The following is a 16,552-nucleotide window of genomic DNA, read 5'->3' on the forward strand; positions in this document are numbered from 1 at the left end:
TGTGTTTCCTCAAGTTCGTTACACACCTGTGTATACTGCGCAGCAGCTATTGGGAAGGTGTGTGGTTATGATGCATTGCCATGCTCCTCTACAGACAGTCAGGGCTCAAAGCAGCGAAGTGTGAGCCAAATTGTTTCAGAAGTCGTGAAAAAAAAATCAATTTTCATGTGCAGTGAAGTTGTTACAGCATAAAAAAATCTAACATTCACTGAACATTTTGCAAAAAAAAAGTTTATGAAAAGGATTGGTCATCACAAAATGTCATTTATCTATAATTCCAGCAGTGTGTGTGTGTGTGTGTGTGTGTGTGTGTGTGTGTGTGTGTGTGTGTGTGTGTGTGTGTGTGTGTGTGTGTGTGTGTGTGTGTGTGTGTGTGTGTGTGTGTGTGTGTGTGTGTGTGTGTGTGTGTTACCGCTGTTTCTCGACAACCACTGGTCCGATCTAATTGAAACTTGACAGGTATATTGCTGGGGACCTGAGGATGTGCCTTTTCAAGGTTTGATATTAATCGGACAAGTGCTTCCCAAATTATGGCCATTTATTTACCAAACCAATGACAAGACACGTTATTGCGTGGGCGTGGCCGATGGGGAAGGGAACCTCAGCCACGTTTCCCATTACGGTTACAACGTACGGGCTTCCAGAGAGTGATGACTTCGTGTAATCTAATAATTTCTCGATTTCTTATGCGCATTTATAGAAAAACACAATGGCCCAAGTTATGATCGTTTTTGTGGTGTCGTGGTAGGGGTGCTTAAAAGGCAGGCACGAGCGGAGGAACAGTCGAGCCCGGCTTTGTTGCACCAGCGGGAGTGCGGGCGTACTTTGCCCGCAGCTCTCCTTTATTACGTACTCAATGCACTCACGAGCCGCGGCGACTACGGCACCCACTACAACGCCTCAGGCGGCGCGCACTCCTTATATCCCTGGCAGACACGATGATCATGCCGACCACTCCCCCCACCATCATGCCCTGCCCCGCAGGCCCGCAGGCTACACCACACTCCTCCCTCCTAAAACCATGATTATTAAATGATCATCATCATAATAAGCATAAGCAGCACAAAATACCACGCTATAAAAGCAGACAAGGTACAAAAAAGAAAAAGCATAGTATAAAAGCACATCACATCATATAACGTGTCGATGCGAGCGAGTGGAGCTGCAACAGCCAGGTTCCGAAGACTGAGTTGCACAATGAACCCACAAAACCCTGACCGCGTTACCGATATGAAGCAGCAAGGCGAGAAGCACAGCAACACTACGCAGCAAAAGTGCCCCCAGGCGGCTCATGCTTACATGCCCCCCCCGGCGAGGTCGCAGCGACCTCCCGAGCAAACCTCCCCCGGCACCATCAAACGCCTCCGGCCGACAAGGCGGCGCATCTCCCCCAGCCAGAGCTGAAGCAGATAAACATTCCGAGGCTGGAAGCCCGCTGTCTGGAAGCCGTGGCGCCAACGCCAGACCCGACTGACCTTGGGTGGGGGCGCTGAACAGCGCCGTCGGCTGGATGCAACAAATGCCCCATAACAACCCACGCACCAAAATCAGTTGAGATTCCAACGCATGTCCAAACGGCCTCGAGAGAGAATAGAGAGCTGCGCCCCAGGCGCCAGGCACGTCTGACCCTGCCGAAACCGGAGGTGGGGGTAATGCTGAACAGCGCACCAGCCCTGGCTCCGAGTCGATCTCCGAGACCCACACGGCAATTAGACGGTAGCCATTCCATACAAACCACCCCTTAAACTCAGGCTCATCATAAATCAATAAGAACATCATTTGTGCCATTGCAAACTCCCTTTTCCGTACAGCGCGTCTCCCCGATGAAATCCCTGCACATGACACAGTAACCACCCGCGGCCCGGGGCAATGGGAGGCCAACAAAACCTCTTTATTTGCCACCATCGCTCCCAAAGCCTCCACATCACATTGATCATAATGCAAATCCCATCGATTGATCTCAGCCAAACCCACTCTCACACAGGAACCGTCGGCATTTATTTCAATACCATTAAACCGCATCACTTGAGCAATTAAAAACAAACACGCAATGAACACCAACCCATAAACCACATCACGTGTCCATCTCCCGGCTGTCGTCTCGATGTTGCGAACCGTGACTTTCTTGAACGCGACGGGCTCGCTGCAGCTCCCCGTTGAAACTGCCCGAACAACACCGGCGCGCCTTGCATCATGAGCGCAGCCAAAGCGCGAGAGCTCATCGCGAGAGCTGGCACGGCTCCCGTTGCTCCCGAACCGCACATCACCGTTGCAGGCAGCAACGAACGGCCGCTCCCGTTGCATCGACGCGGCTCCCGCCGCCAGAACCTCGCCCTCGGAACTCGAAGACAGCATCGAAGGGAGCACCGGCTCACCTGGAGGTACGAACTGGAGATCCAGCCCGAGGTGCGTCAACCAGTCCCGACCCAAAAGGGCGGGCCCCTCCCCTCGCACCACAAACACCGAGAGTAGGGCGCTTCGACCCCGGTAGAGCACCGAGACGTCGGCCACCGCAAGCGGTGCAATCGCTTCGCCGGTGTACGTGTGCGATGCGAGGGCAGCACGAGTGGACTCAACTCGACACCCGATCAGTGCCCCTATCACTTCGACCTCCACTGGCATCGGTCCTGTGACCGTCGGACCAACTGAAACCAGGCTCAACATGGGCAGCATTAGTGCCCCGGTCACCTCAACCTCCCCTGCCATTGATCTTGTCACCTCCGGACCAATTGAAGGCAGGTTTAACATCGGCAGTATCTCCCGTTCCGGGTCGCTGGGATCTCTGTGCCCAGGCTGCAAAACTCGACCCGGGGCGTTACCGTGTACGCCATGCACCGAACACCGTACCGGCAGTAGGTCTCGACCCGGGACGGAAGGATCGCTTCGCACACCGCCATCTATGACTGTTATGATGGGCGATGACTCTCGGCACACACACCGTAGACGTCCCCGAGTGCTCAGACCGCCGTCCGAGTGATCGCATTGCAATGCTCGCCCACGACCCGCGCCGCAGAATGTGCGCGCGGCCGTGCGCGCCTGGAACATCGCACTGACCTCCAGATCATCTGCTGCGCACCGACCATCGAGACCCCGGACATTCCTCAGAGCTTGCGCGACATCCAACGCCGCGTCCGAGCTGAACTGCGTGTCCTCGTTCTTTAGCCGTGACCTTGCAGAAATCATTCCCCAGACTTGTCGTGCCTCAATTAAACGAACTCCGAGCGCGGCCGTTGTCCACTCGACGTGACCGAAGTCGACTCCGACGAAGGCGGGCACGCGTCCGTGCGCCGTGCCTCGACTTCCTGTCATGCTTGAGCTGGCCGCGCTGGCGAGCCTCCTGGCTCCCGAGCCTGTGCGTGCGGCGAGCGAACCTGCGATACGCTCTTCGCGATGCGTACTCCTCCGGAACCTCGAACCGCGCGGGGTGCGCTGAGTTACTCGCTGCCGCTCCGAACCCAAACACCCTGCACACGCCGATCCGAACATCCTCGTCACCAATCTGTGGTGTCGTGGTAGGGGTGCTTAGAAGGCAGGCACGAGCGGAGGAACAGTCGAGCCCGGCTTTGTTGCACCAGCGGGAGCGCGGGCGTACTTTGCCCGCAGCTCTCCTTTATTACGTACTCGATGCACTCACGAGCCGCGGCGACTACGGCACCCACTACAACGCCTCAGGCGGCGCGCACTCCTTATATCCCTGGCAGACACGATGATCACGCCGACCACTCCCCCCACCATCATGCCCTGCCCCACAGGCCCGCAGGCTACACCACAGTTTTCATATTAGACGGTGTATAAATTTCGGGAACATCAGAGTGCTGGTATGCTCCGAACCAGGAAGTAAATTTTTTTCTCTCTCTTCTCTTCTCTTTTTGTTTTTCCTTGCCACGACATTGCGAAAAGGTAAAATACGTTGGCGCTAATTGAATAATTGGGTATTAAAAATAAATTGCGAATAATCGTAACTGCGAATAATATCGAACTTCCGGGTCACGCACGTATGGGCACGTGAGAGCGAAGAAACGGCCTGTGTGGTTTATTTTTTTTTTTTATTTTTTTTTTTTTATGGGCACGTACTAGTCTATCTATAATTCCAGCAGTGTGTGTGTGTGTGTGTGTGTGTGTGTGTGTGTGTGTGTGTGTGTGTGTGTGTGTGTGTGTGTGTGTGTGTGACCGCTGTTTCTCGACAACCGCTGGTCCGATCTAATTGAAACTTGCCAGGTATATTGCTGGGGACCTTAGGATGTGCCTTTTCAAGGTTTGATATTAATCGGACAAGTGCTTCCCAAGTTATGGCGATTTATTTACCAACCAATGACAGGACACGTTGCTGCGTGGGCGTGGCCGATGGGGAAGGGAAGCTCAGCCGTGTTCCCCATTACGGGTTACAACGTACGGGCTTCCGGAGTGTGATGACTTCGTGTATTCTAATAATTTCTCGATTTCTTATGCGCATTTATAGATGAACACAATGCCCCAAGTTATGATCGTTTTCATATTAGACAGTGCATACATTTTGGTAACATCAGAGTGCTGGTGTGCTCCGAACAAGGAAGTAATTTTTTTCTCTCTTTGTTTTTCCTTGCGATGACATTGCGAAAAGGCAAAATACGTTGGCGCTAATTGAATAATTGGCCATTAAAACCAAAATTGCGAATCGTTGTAACTGTGATATGCGAACTTCCGCGCCACGCACGTACAGGCATGTGAGAGCGAAGAAACGGCCTGTGTGGTTGTTGTTTGTTGCTCGCTACGTATTTATTTATTTATTTATTTATTTATTATTATTATTTTTTCAATGGGCACGTACTCGTCATTTTCTCAAATAGGGTAGGATTTTTTGATTTGGTCAGGCTGACATGCAAGTTTTCAGCTCGAACAACAGCAACGTCAGCTCTAATGATTGGTCCAGGACAAAAAGATTGTTGTTTCAGGGTTTTATAGCTTGTACCATTGTTTCATAATGCTATGTGAACCATTGTTTAAAATGACTGTCAGCTTATCGATGACTGTCATTCGAAGGGTCAAAAACCCAAAATTGTCCAGAAATGATAACCTGAATAAAATACTGCATCAATGCTATCAGTAAACTTAGTAATATAATCAAAAGCATTTATTATGGAAAATAACATGAATTACACAGAAAAATCACCTTTCTGAAAATGTGACGGACCGGTGGAGAAATTTTCATCAGATTATATTTTCACTAATTGGGGGAATAAGGGAATGATACTTGGTCAGATTAATCACTCCCATTGTATTTGAGTATATAACCAACAACAATTTAATTGCCATGTTATTAGTCTAAACTATTGACTGAAATGCAAAATGTGACGGACCGGTGGAGATTTTCACTGGCCAAACCCAATTTGCTAGCCGAGTCATATCAGTTCCCAAATCCTGATGGTACCTTGCATGAAAGTTTACTATTACTCGAAGAAACTTTCAAGCAATATCATTAGAAAAAATATTTATTTTCTATCGGATTGGACTCAAGGCAATTTATTGGCACCAATAAGAGCCTTCTCGTGTGAAAATGGTCAATTTCGACGTTTTCCGTCAGTTCACATGGATAGACCCTTTTCGAGCTGATCCAATTCTATTTGCAAATAATATTGGGGCTATTTGTCATATTGAGAACCAAGACTAGCATAAACAATGGAAATAATTATGTCAGCCCTACAAGAAATATCATTAATTTACAAATGTGAAAATAAAAAACAGGCCCTTATTGACAACTTCATTACAAATTCCCCAGAGTCAGCACATGAAGGACTCGATATAGACCAGGAAGACCATACATTTTTTTTTTTTTAATAGATTTTCAAATGCTTGTTTAGAATATCTCCTCCAAAATTTTGTTTAGTAAACTATTTAGGCACACTGATCACTTTCTACAATGAGGGTTCCCTGAAACACCGTGGCTCACGCTTCCCTGCGTTGGGCCTCAGGTCAACTTGCAATCCTTCCCCGAGACTCACCACCTGTCGCAGCTTTTAATTTCCCGGGTGAACAACTGTTTAGACGAGATAAGGGCATGCATGGATTGATTCTAACTTTCTCCAACTCGATGGCAGCAAGATTGAAGCTATACTTATTGGATTCCTCATCAGACGAAATTTTTTTTGGGGCAACAACCATATTTTAATTAATGGGCTTGTCATTACACCTTGAAGCCTGGTGTTGGCTTAATGATTAGGGTGGTGGGCTTGGGATCCTCGGATCCTGAGTTCAAATCCTGCTTGGCTGTTGAATTAATACCAGGTGGGGTTGACTCTGCCTGTCATCCTTCCGAGGTCGGCAAAATGGGTGCCAGCTTGCTGGTATCCTGTGTCGGAGTGGCGACCCGTCCAGGATTATGCCTAATAGTCAAGGAGATTGCTTAGGCAGCACCAATGCTCTGCACAGAGTATGGTCCTGATAGATGGATGGATTACACCTTCCTCCTTGGTTTCTAATTTTAGTGTTGCATTTGATCCATTTCTGTCTTTGGAAACCCACATCAAGAGAGTTTGTCAAACTTCATTTTTCCATCTCAGAAAAATTGCCAGATTGAGATCTTCCTTCAAGCTACCTGATGCTGAGAAGCTCGTGCATGCCTTTCTCTCTTCCAGGCTCGATTACTGTAACTTGCTCTTTGTTCATCTACCTGACTAATCCCTTCAAAAGCCTCAATAAGTTCAGGATAGTGCTGCACGGGTTTTAATCAAAACGAAGAAAATGGAGCACATCACTCCTGTGTTGACTTCTTTGCACTGGTTGCCAGTGAGACATCGAATCAAGTTTAAAATTTTACTTTTGGTTTTTAAGATCTTACGTGGCACCAGCTGCACATATTGGCAAAGTTTACTTGGCCATTACACGCCCACACGCACCCTTCGGTCGAGCATTGCTGGTCTCCTGTCTGTGCCCAGGACGCGGTTTCGCACCATGGAGGATTGGGCTGTTTGCTCGGTTGCACCCTGACTATGGAATAAGCTCCGAGATCGGTAATCTTCACTATTTTTTAGGAGGGGGCCACTTTTGCCGATAAGACATCAGTGTGAGAGCCACCACACCACCTGTCAGACTCCAAAATAGCTGGCATTAGGCCCCACCTTGACATACTTTTTTTTTTTTTTTGTTCCATTGTGGATGACTGAGTTACAAGCATGTTACTTTTATGCATCGCATTGGAACACTCATTTGAACCCATTGAGTCAATTTGATAGCCTTTATGGTGGATTATGATGGGGGCATTTTCACATTTATGTATTATCGACCGCGCGTCAAGGGCCGCACTTTCAGCCACCAGGGGCCGCCAGTGGCTCACGGGCTGCACAATGAAAGACAGGGTCCTCGATGATCTGAAGGGATCCAGTTCTATTTCACTTTTTAAATTTAGGTTTAAAACACAGTTTTATTCCCTTGCTTTTAAATATCCTGCTTTGTGAAAAGGATTGGTCAAGGATGTTACTATTTCTATTGTTTGTAAAATTTCCCCCATTCATTGGTCTATCTATTTATGTAATATTGTTGCGAATCTGGAAGCCATGAGCACACAACATACAGGTCCTATAGATTAGTTATATCGGTAAGTATGTGTTTTATAGATAGCTCCTGCCCCTTGTCTAATGGGTGAATAAATGTCCATGCGCTGTGATTTATCTTTATAGTTAGGATTCCCCTTTAATGAAAAACCTCATCTTCAACGTCAACCGCAAAATGCCCGTTAGTTGCGGACACGCTGAACAACAGCAAACCCTCTGCTCCCGGCATCCTCTGTGCGCTCGCTGAAATGCGGGTGTGTCAGAATGCATTCACGAACCGAATTCCTTGCCTAATATGGGCGTAACTTGACTCGTGGGGGGGGGGGGAATGGAATGCGTAGCCCCCACCGACGGCGAATGAGTCATGCCGGAAGCAAGGTGGGCCTGAGAGGAATAAGAAGGGAACCCTCTGCTTGGTTTCAGTGAGTGGAGCTCGTTCGGCTGGCTCTTTTTGGTTCGTGGAGCTCTTCGTGGTCTCTGCTTGGTTCCCGGCTTGGTGCGACTTCTTGGCTTCATCTTGGTCGGTGGTTCTACGGGGAAGTGACGCATCGGGTCGGGAAGGATCGGCGCCTCGTCTCACCAGCATGTATTCCGGAGCACGAGGGGATCCGCTGGAGTTCGGAAAGGATCGTGGCTCACAGTGGTTGGGTCCAGCTCGCCCTCACTGGTGCCCGGTCTGAACAGCTTGAAGACCACACGAGGTGGGAAGGTCCAAGACAGACCCTGGGTTTCAGCTCACCTGTCCCTCTGAGCTGAAGTCCGAAATAAAGGCATCAGCCACCATTTCTTGGGTGTGTGTATGTATGTGTGTCTGTCTGTGGGCCCATCTAATAAGTAGAAAACTGTTAAGTGCTTTGTGTGCTGTGTATATATTGCATTGCATTTCTTATATTCGGTATAGTTCTGCTCTTCTGTGTTCCCTAGTTCCCCATTATTGCATTATAAATAAATATCCTCATTTGTTGAATGTTCTCAGCTCGTCGAGTCCATTCTTGCATTGACTGAGCGTGTCGCGTGTGAGGGATTAGCTGGCCATTGCCGTTGTCACAGGATAATCGGGTCCGGCGGTTCTCGGCGATGAAACCGCTCGGAATCGCACACGGAACGAGCACGCTAAGCGGCTCGTTTCCGTACGAGTTCCTTTGAGGGTGTGAAGACTCTGTAGAAGATCGCCACGTGGTCTCTAGGTATTTTGAAGATTTGGCAAATAACCCTGTACCACGTGGTGGAAATATTGACCCTTCATGGTCCAAAACACGGACCCGTCGACTCCTGACTTATCCGGGGCGACGATCTGAATTCCGGGCGATCGGTCGAGCCGACTTGCGGCTCCATCTGGCAGTCGTGCCACGGCCGACGTCCCATCCCCGCAACAATGACTTTTTCCATTATCTGTATTTTATGCAATTTGATATGTTTATGTACATGTTTTTTATTTTTCATTGATATTTGTTTATTTTTTAAAATGTAATTTGATTCTACTCTACTTTGATTCTTATCATATTTCCATTTATTTATTTATTTAGTTAGTTACTTGACCAACTGATTTTTTTTTTCTCCCTTCTTCAGCACTTTGAGATTTCTTTGTATTTGAAAAACGCTATATAAATAAAATTTATTATTATAAGGCACCTGCGACAACAACCCTGGGCAGATTGCCGGTCTATCTCAGGGGTGTTGGTTAGGGTAGGAATTTGGCATTGGTCAAGGTACCACCTGTGGCTGCTTGGCTGCATCATTTATTTCGGAAAGTGTGGCTGTGCCGCTGATGCATTGCGCCCTGCTAACAGTAACCTGGTACTCGTTTTGCTGATCTCAGAAGGATGACAGGCTGAGTCAACCCACCTGGTGTTAATTCAACAGTAAAAAACAGGGGCTCAAACTCAAGACCATAAAATCTTAAGCCAGCCATCTTAATTGTTGAGCCAACACCAGGCTTTGACACATGATGACACCTACCCTTTATGCCACTGTGGTAGTTTTAGATTATGACATTATGCTTTAAAGTCCTTCTGAGGGATGAAAAACTACGAATTGATGGTGTTCAACATCCTGTCTACAAAGCATCAGGGTGACTGTTTATCACCTCGTCAGGAATCAAACCCACAATATACAGCATAAGAGTCCTTCAGCTTCCGCTCCCCTATCCTGTCAGCCCCTACCTATGGTACTGCCCCACAATCCTACTCTTAACAAAGTTGTCCAATGTAACTATTGCATTTTTGCGTCTAATTTAACCACAAGTTCGTTTTGTACCTTGAATGTGTGTAGTAGGAAAATGAGAGCTCGCGCACAAGATTTGCATGCCAAAGATGGACTGAGGTTATGTTTTCACCCCTGTGTGTCTGTCTGTCTGTTTTTCTGTCTGTGAGCAGGATATCTCAAAATGTTACGGATGGATTTGGACAAAGCTTTTATGAACAGTTGGGTCTGTGACAAGGATAAATGAATTGGATTTTGGTGAAGGCGTGGATGTGGATACTGTTGTTGTTTTTATTTTATTTTATTTTATTTTATTTTATTATTTTTTTCTTCTTCCAAGTGATTCTTCACCATTGAGAGATGGGGCCAAAACAATGTATAGCAAGATATTTCAAAAGGTTGTGGCCGAGTTATGACAAAACTTGGTGGATGAATCGGGAAGGTGAAAGAACAAGCTGATTAGATTTTGGTTAAGATCCAGATCCGGCCTATCATTGGGATACAAACCATAAACTGTTCAGCCTGGCGTAGGTATTTGCCCTACCGTGTGCCGTTCAAGTTGATATTGTTCTGCTTCTCATTGCAGTTGAATTCTGATGTGAATGCATTTCAGCGGAAATACGTTTGTGAAATTCGAAGGTGTGAGGATGTCGAGAGGATTATTGGTGAGAATGAATAAAACATCAATGTTTGAAAACAAAAGTTTTTTTTTTTCTTTGCTTGTTGAAATTCTTTTGCCAATTTATCGACATGATTATGGTGTAAATGTTTGCTGCAGCTTATATCGAAAACGAGATTGAGAAAGCCAACATCGACATCCCTGATCTAGAGGGGAATCCTAAAGCTCCTCAACATCGGGAATTTCAAGACATTAAGGTACCTTGGTTGCCTATTTATTTATTTACTTATTTACTTACTTACTTTTTTACTTACTTACTTTTTTATTTACTGACTTTTTTATTTACTTACTTATTTATTTACTTACTTATTTATTTACTTACTTACTTTTTTTTTACCTCCACCCACCCTATGATGTGCTTGTTTTGTGTTTTTTTTTTAATTTTTTTACCCTGCGCTTGTGAAGCGAAAAGCAGGGCTAAGTGATCGGTAGTGTACGTATGTCGTGTCTGCATTTTGTTAAGGCCCTGTCACACCTTGACGATTTAGCCAGCGTATGCCTGACGAATGAAAAATTTGGCAAAAACGCTGGCACACGTCGAATACGTTATGGGTAAGTTTGTATACGTTAAGAGCATGCTGGCATACGTCGTAGTATGCTGGCATTCGTTGTAGTATGCCGAGCTGTTAGACAAATTTTCCATGCTTGAAATTTTTCGAAGTATGACTCGCACGTTCCGCATAACGCTGGCCATAAGTTGTAGGCACGTTACGCGATCGTTGACACACGTAGACACACGTTACTTGTAAGTTACTCGTAAGTCGAAACACGTCGAGGTAATGTTTAGCGTACCCGAAACTTATTTCTAACCTATGAGTAACGTGTTGTCGGCGCGTTATGCGATTGTTGACACACGTCCACACACGTTACTTGTAAGTTACTCATAAGTCGAAACGTGTCAAGGTAATGGTTCGCATCAGTGTTCCAGACTCCCTGTTTTTTTTTTTTTTTCGGTATAATGGTGATGTTGACACTTCGATTTCTAGTGCGGTTATAATACAATATAATTAATAGGCTGCCGCTCAACGAGTTAAACCATAACCGCACTAGAAATCGAAGTTTCAACATCACCGTCGTACCGAAGAAAAAAAAACAAAACAGGGAGTCTGGAACACTGACGCTAACCATTACCTCAATGTGTTTCGACTTATGAGTAACGTGTTTCGACGCGTGTCAATGATCACGCAACGTGCCAACAATTTATGCCAGCTTATGCGGAACGTGTGTCGTACGTTGATAAATTTTCAACATGCTGAAAATTTCTCGACGTACTCTGCATATGACGACGTATGCCAGCATGGCTCTTAACGTATAAAAAACTTACCCATAACGTATTCGACGTGTGCCAGCTTGGTTCGGCAAATTTTTCATACGTCGGCATATGCTGGCTAAAACGTCAAGGTGTGACAGCGGCTTCACACTTTGATGTCTAGTGCGGTTATGATTTGAATCGTCGAGCCGCAGCCTATGAATAGCCTACGCCACGTGATCGTCGGCGATACGCTGCCATGCGCTATGCATAAGTTAGACTATCGTTGGGTATAGGTTGTGAACGCTGACAACATGTTCAGCATTCGTTGGTATAAGTTATCCATATGTGATTGAAACGTTCTGTGTACGTTATGCATACGCCCAACACGTTATTATACGCCCAAAACTTAAAAAAACATCAATAGTTCAGCGTACGCCAGCGTTTTACATACATTTTGAGATCTTGCCATACGCTGGCTAAGACGTCAAGGTGTGATAGCCCTTTTAAGAGCGTACATCGAAAACTGTTCAATGGAGGAAATTGAAACTTTACCACATGTTACATGACCATGTGACGTAGCGGTCACTTTTTTGAGATCAACATTGGCCAAAGGTCAACTTCGACATTTTCTAAAATTGTCAATTTTCATCTCGTCACTGAATTCAACCACCAACTGTTTTTGAGGTCAACATAGGCCAAAAGGGTAACATGGGCTGAGTTTCCAAAATTGTGTCAATTTTTGTCCGATTGACTTGAAATTTGAACAGCATTTTCATATCACCTCACTGAATTCAACCACCAATTCTTTTTGAGGCCAACATAAGTCAATAGGTCAACAAAGGCCAAATGTCTGAAATCCTCAATTTTCATCCGATTGACTTGAAATTTGAACAGGATTTGCACATCAGGTCACTAAATTCAACCACCAACTATTTTTGAGGTCAACTTAGGCCAAAAGGTCAACATAGGCCAGAATTTCTAAAATTGTCAATTTCCATCTGATTGACTTGAAATCTGAAAAGGATTTTCATATCAGCTCACTGAATTCAACCACCAATTAATTTTGAGCTCAACATAGACCAAAATTTCTAAAATTGTCAATTTTCATCCAATTGACTGAAAATTTGAAGTTTTTGCCAAGTCCAATCTGCTGTGTGTCATCACTCCATCCAACATCTGGTCATGTGTGTTTGGACAAGCAGCTGCAGCCAACAATGACTTTAATGAAGAAACGTATGGCAAGCACACAATGCAAGCAACGACACTTGTGCTGTACCAGAAGAGACAGTTTGGCCCACATCCATAGAGAGATGTCTATGCAGATCACTCAAGGAAACAATTTCTCTGTGCATTCCTCTGTGACAGATGGTGCCAAACTGTACCAGAGAAACGCGCAGCAGACAATCAGTTGGTCTGTTGTGGAGGCTTCAAGAACTGAAAGGACTGTATGCTGATCATAAGAGGACATGCTGCAAAGCTATCATTGGAATCTGACCATGAAAAGGCAGACGCAAGGCTCCTGTTGCAAGCACACAATCCCTCACATGACCATTCACAGTTGATTGTTCAGTCACCAGACAGATGTTGCAGTCATATGTATACATTTGTACCCCACTATGCCATGCCACAAACTTTGGTTTCGCACTGGAGTGAAGCAAAAACTTTGCTACATCCCCATCCACAAAATAGTTTCAGCTGTTAGTCCAGAAGTTTGCATGGCACTTCCATCCTTGCACGCACTTCCATCCTTGTACGCACTTTCAGGATGTGACTTGATGAGTGCCTTCAGTGGGATTGGCAAGAAGACTGCTCTTAAGAAGTTCCTTGAAGACAAAGGTCATCTAAGGCACATTTTCCAAGCTGGGATATGTCATCCCACCAACAGAAGACGGTCTGTTCATGCGAACAGTTCTTATGTACCTTGTACACCACATCTAAGGCAGCTGGTGTTACAGCTAACCTGATCCAACAATGAAAGTTCTGTCAGAAAAGGCAGAAAAGTGAATGCCTCCCACCAACTACTGACAGTATCAGGCTGCACATCCAGAGGGCCAATTATCAGTCCAGTCCATACAAACAACACAAGAGTTACCAGAGCCCGATGGCCATGGTTTGGAACACCGGCACGGATGGAACCACACAACCAATGCTGATGTCCAAAGACCCTACCCCAGCTGGATGAGTAGAACTGACAGCGTGCAGATATATGGGAGCAGAACTGCCAAAATCCACACAGAATACCGTCCATCAGCAACGACTCACTCAGACTACTCAGACTCGGACTAAGATGATGACGACAGTGACGACAATGACGATGGCAGTGGTAATGGTGGCGACGGTAATGATGATGATAAATGACCACTTGATTACCTCTTGCACTTTTGTATTGTATTGTTCATGTCCAAATAGGAGCTAACAATATAATCGAGTGCTGATTGATTTAGTTTACAACGTATTGTAAAAGTCCCAGTTTTGGGATCACACCAGGAGTCAACACTTGCTAAATGTATAATCATATATTAAATGTGTTAAAACTTTATAAGTATGGTTAGTTTGATGAATATAACTTTGATAACATTTCCTGTATGAGTCCAGATACACAATAGCTGTCTTGATTTCTCACACATTATCTAAATGTCAAGTGAGATGATGTGGATATGTTTGAGCAATCATGATTTATCCTAAGTTCACTCATTCTATGATATTTTGAGGGCAGGAGAAAGGAAACACCTATATATATATATATATATATATATATATATATATATATATATATATATATATATATATATATATATATATATATATATATATATATATATATATATATATATATATATATATTTCTTTAAATGCCATAAAATTCAATACTATTTGCTTTCTTGAAAATTAGATACATGTAGTTAGTAGCTCTGATCGTGTCTAAACTTGTGGCTCATTCATGTGCATTACTGTCAAATTCTATTTTAAAAAAATAAACAAAACTGAGGTGTTTTAAATGTAATTTTGTTTCTGTTGTTAACTTTACATATCATAGCTCATTCAAATATTGACTGGTTGAGCAACAACACAATAGCTACTACCATAGCAACATGCGAATACAATTGGTAATGGCCAGTAATGAATCTGGCCGATGTGAGTTGATAAGAACAAAAACATTTTTATTTTTATTTTTTTTAAGATTTGCACCTTGGCCACCAACCCCCCCCAATGGAAAATTACCTGTAAAATGTTAGTTACCACAATTAAACTGTTCATCAGGGGCTATAAATGTTCCAGATACATCCCCCAAGTAGCCTGAAGTGACAAACCAACTGTGGAGTGGGTGTTGAATGAAACCAATCATCTCGGCCTCCTTTGATAATTGGCTCTTGGTCAATAACAATTTGGATAGGCAGTGCCTTTGGCCATTGTTTGAATTCGGACCTGGTGTGTTTTTGTTCATTAATATATGTTGAACTATTATTCTGTAACAAATTGTCTCCTGGTTGCATCATTACTGAGGCATGGTTGTGCCTCCTGATGCAGTCCACTTGCACATCAAGGAATTGCATGCCAGTCCAGTGTCACTGCTCGGCCACGAAGTTGATCTTTTTTTTGTTTGCCTGTTCATATATTTGTGTGTGCCACTCCTCTACGCTCCATTGTCAGTGTGTGTGCTTATTGCTCTGTTGTGTAACTTTCCTGAGCTTGGCCTCCTTTAATAAATAAATAATTTCAATGTTTTGTGTAAAGGCAGAATCTTGGTAATCTACGATGATTTTCCTCATGTGTGATTGAATGTTCTCGAGATATAGCCATATCATCTTCATGTCTTATTTTTACAATTTTTTTTTGTCACCAATTCTTGACAGCTGGATGTGGAACAGCTTGAACGAGAGCTTCGTGAAGTGGAAAGCAACAGGGTGAAGTTAAACAAGAACAGGCAAGAGCTGTTGGAGTATTCCTACATGCTCAGACTTTCCCAAGGATGTGTGGAGAAATCTGGGGTGAGAGGTTTTGTGGATTTTCTTTATTTGTCTGAATTTACTGTTTCATTAGGCGATCCTTCCTCGGTGTCGAAGAAGAGGTTTGAGTTTGGTGAATCTGTATTTTGATTCGACGAAGCTTTCATGACTCGATCGTGTTGCACAAAATTCTTGTTTGATTTCATTTGGCGATGCAAAGAAGAGAACTGTTAACGAGGGGATTAGATAAGGCTTCAAAACCATCGTCGTTTTGTTTTTCAGAAATCCATTTAGAGTTGTGCTATAAATTTTGGACTGATGGGATAGATACGAATTAGCATTCTCGTTTTTGAGCCGTCATGTCTGAATTTGAATCCTGAGTGTGAAGTGTCACCTTGATGCTTCACAGGCGGGGGGGTGTTGGAGCAATCAAGTGCCTCATCCTTTGAGACTTGACTTTAAGTTGGCTGTTCTGTCTGAGAGATTTGGTTTATGGGAATTTGTCTAATCCTGTAGCTGTTGTTATACTTCTGTATGTCTATGAATGATCTGTTTTGTGTTTTTGCTCCGATGAAGGGTTAATGCCTGAAATGAAAGTTTCGCTTGCTTCCCATGGCAGGTACCATACCTCAATCACCGTCTTGTTGATTTCATCCAAGTGTTCTCCCTGTCAGCCGAGGTAGATAGACGCTCGCCTTCACGAGCAAGATTAGTTCTTCATTCCTGATGACCTTTTCTATTTGGTCATGTTCTTGATCAGGTTCAGCTATATTGCCAGCCCTCGTATTTATTGCCTTTGATGTTCTTGTGTGTGGCCTGTTTTCTTATTTTGATGAACCTCAAAACTGTGCAACTACAGTACTGGCTTTAAATGTTTTGATTTAACAACTGCATGTTCCATATGAAACAAGAATGGTACTCAGTAGAGAGCATACCTCTGCCAGCA

The 16,552-nt window shown here is 44.6% G+C and overlaps 1 protein-coding gene across 3 annotated transcripts in view; it reads left to right on the forward strand.

Moving 5' to 3' along the window:
- LOC147010730 (V-type proton ATPase 116 kDa subunit a 2-like) overlaps positions 1 to 16,552 on the forward strand; it is a 46,814-nt gene that overhangs the window by 893 nt on the left and 29,369 nt on the right. For all 3 annotated transcript variants that reach the window (XM_085859298.1, XM_085859297.1, XM_085859299.1), the window contains exons 3-5: positions 10,315 to 10,393; positions 10,507 to 10,604; positions 15,514 to 15,648. In XM_085859298.1, coding sequence (XP_085715424.1) covers positions 10,315 to 10,393; positions 10,507 to 10,604; positions 15,514 to 15,648 — 312 coding nt within the window. The remainder of the gene's footprint in view (positions 1 to 10,314; positions 10,394 to 10,506; positions 10,605 to 15,513; positions 15,649 to 16,552) is intronic.

The sequence above is a fragment of the Eptatretus burgeri genome, chromosome 16 (genome assembly GCF_056783735.1).
Source record: "Eptatretus burgeri isolate ZD-2024b chromosome 16, Ebu_testis_v1, whole genome shotgun sequence".
Classification (NCBI taxonomy): domain Eukaryota; kingdom Metazoa; phylum Chordata; class Myxini; order Myxiniformes; family Myxinidae; genus Eptatretus; species Eptatretus burgeri.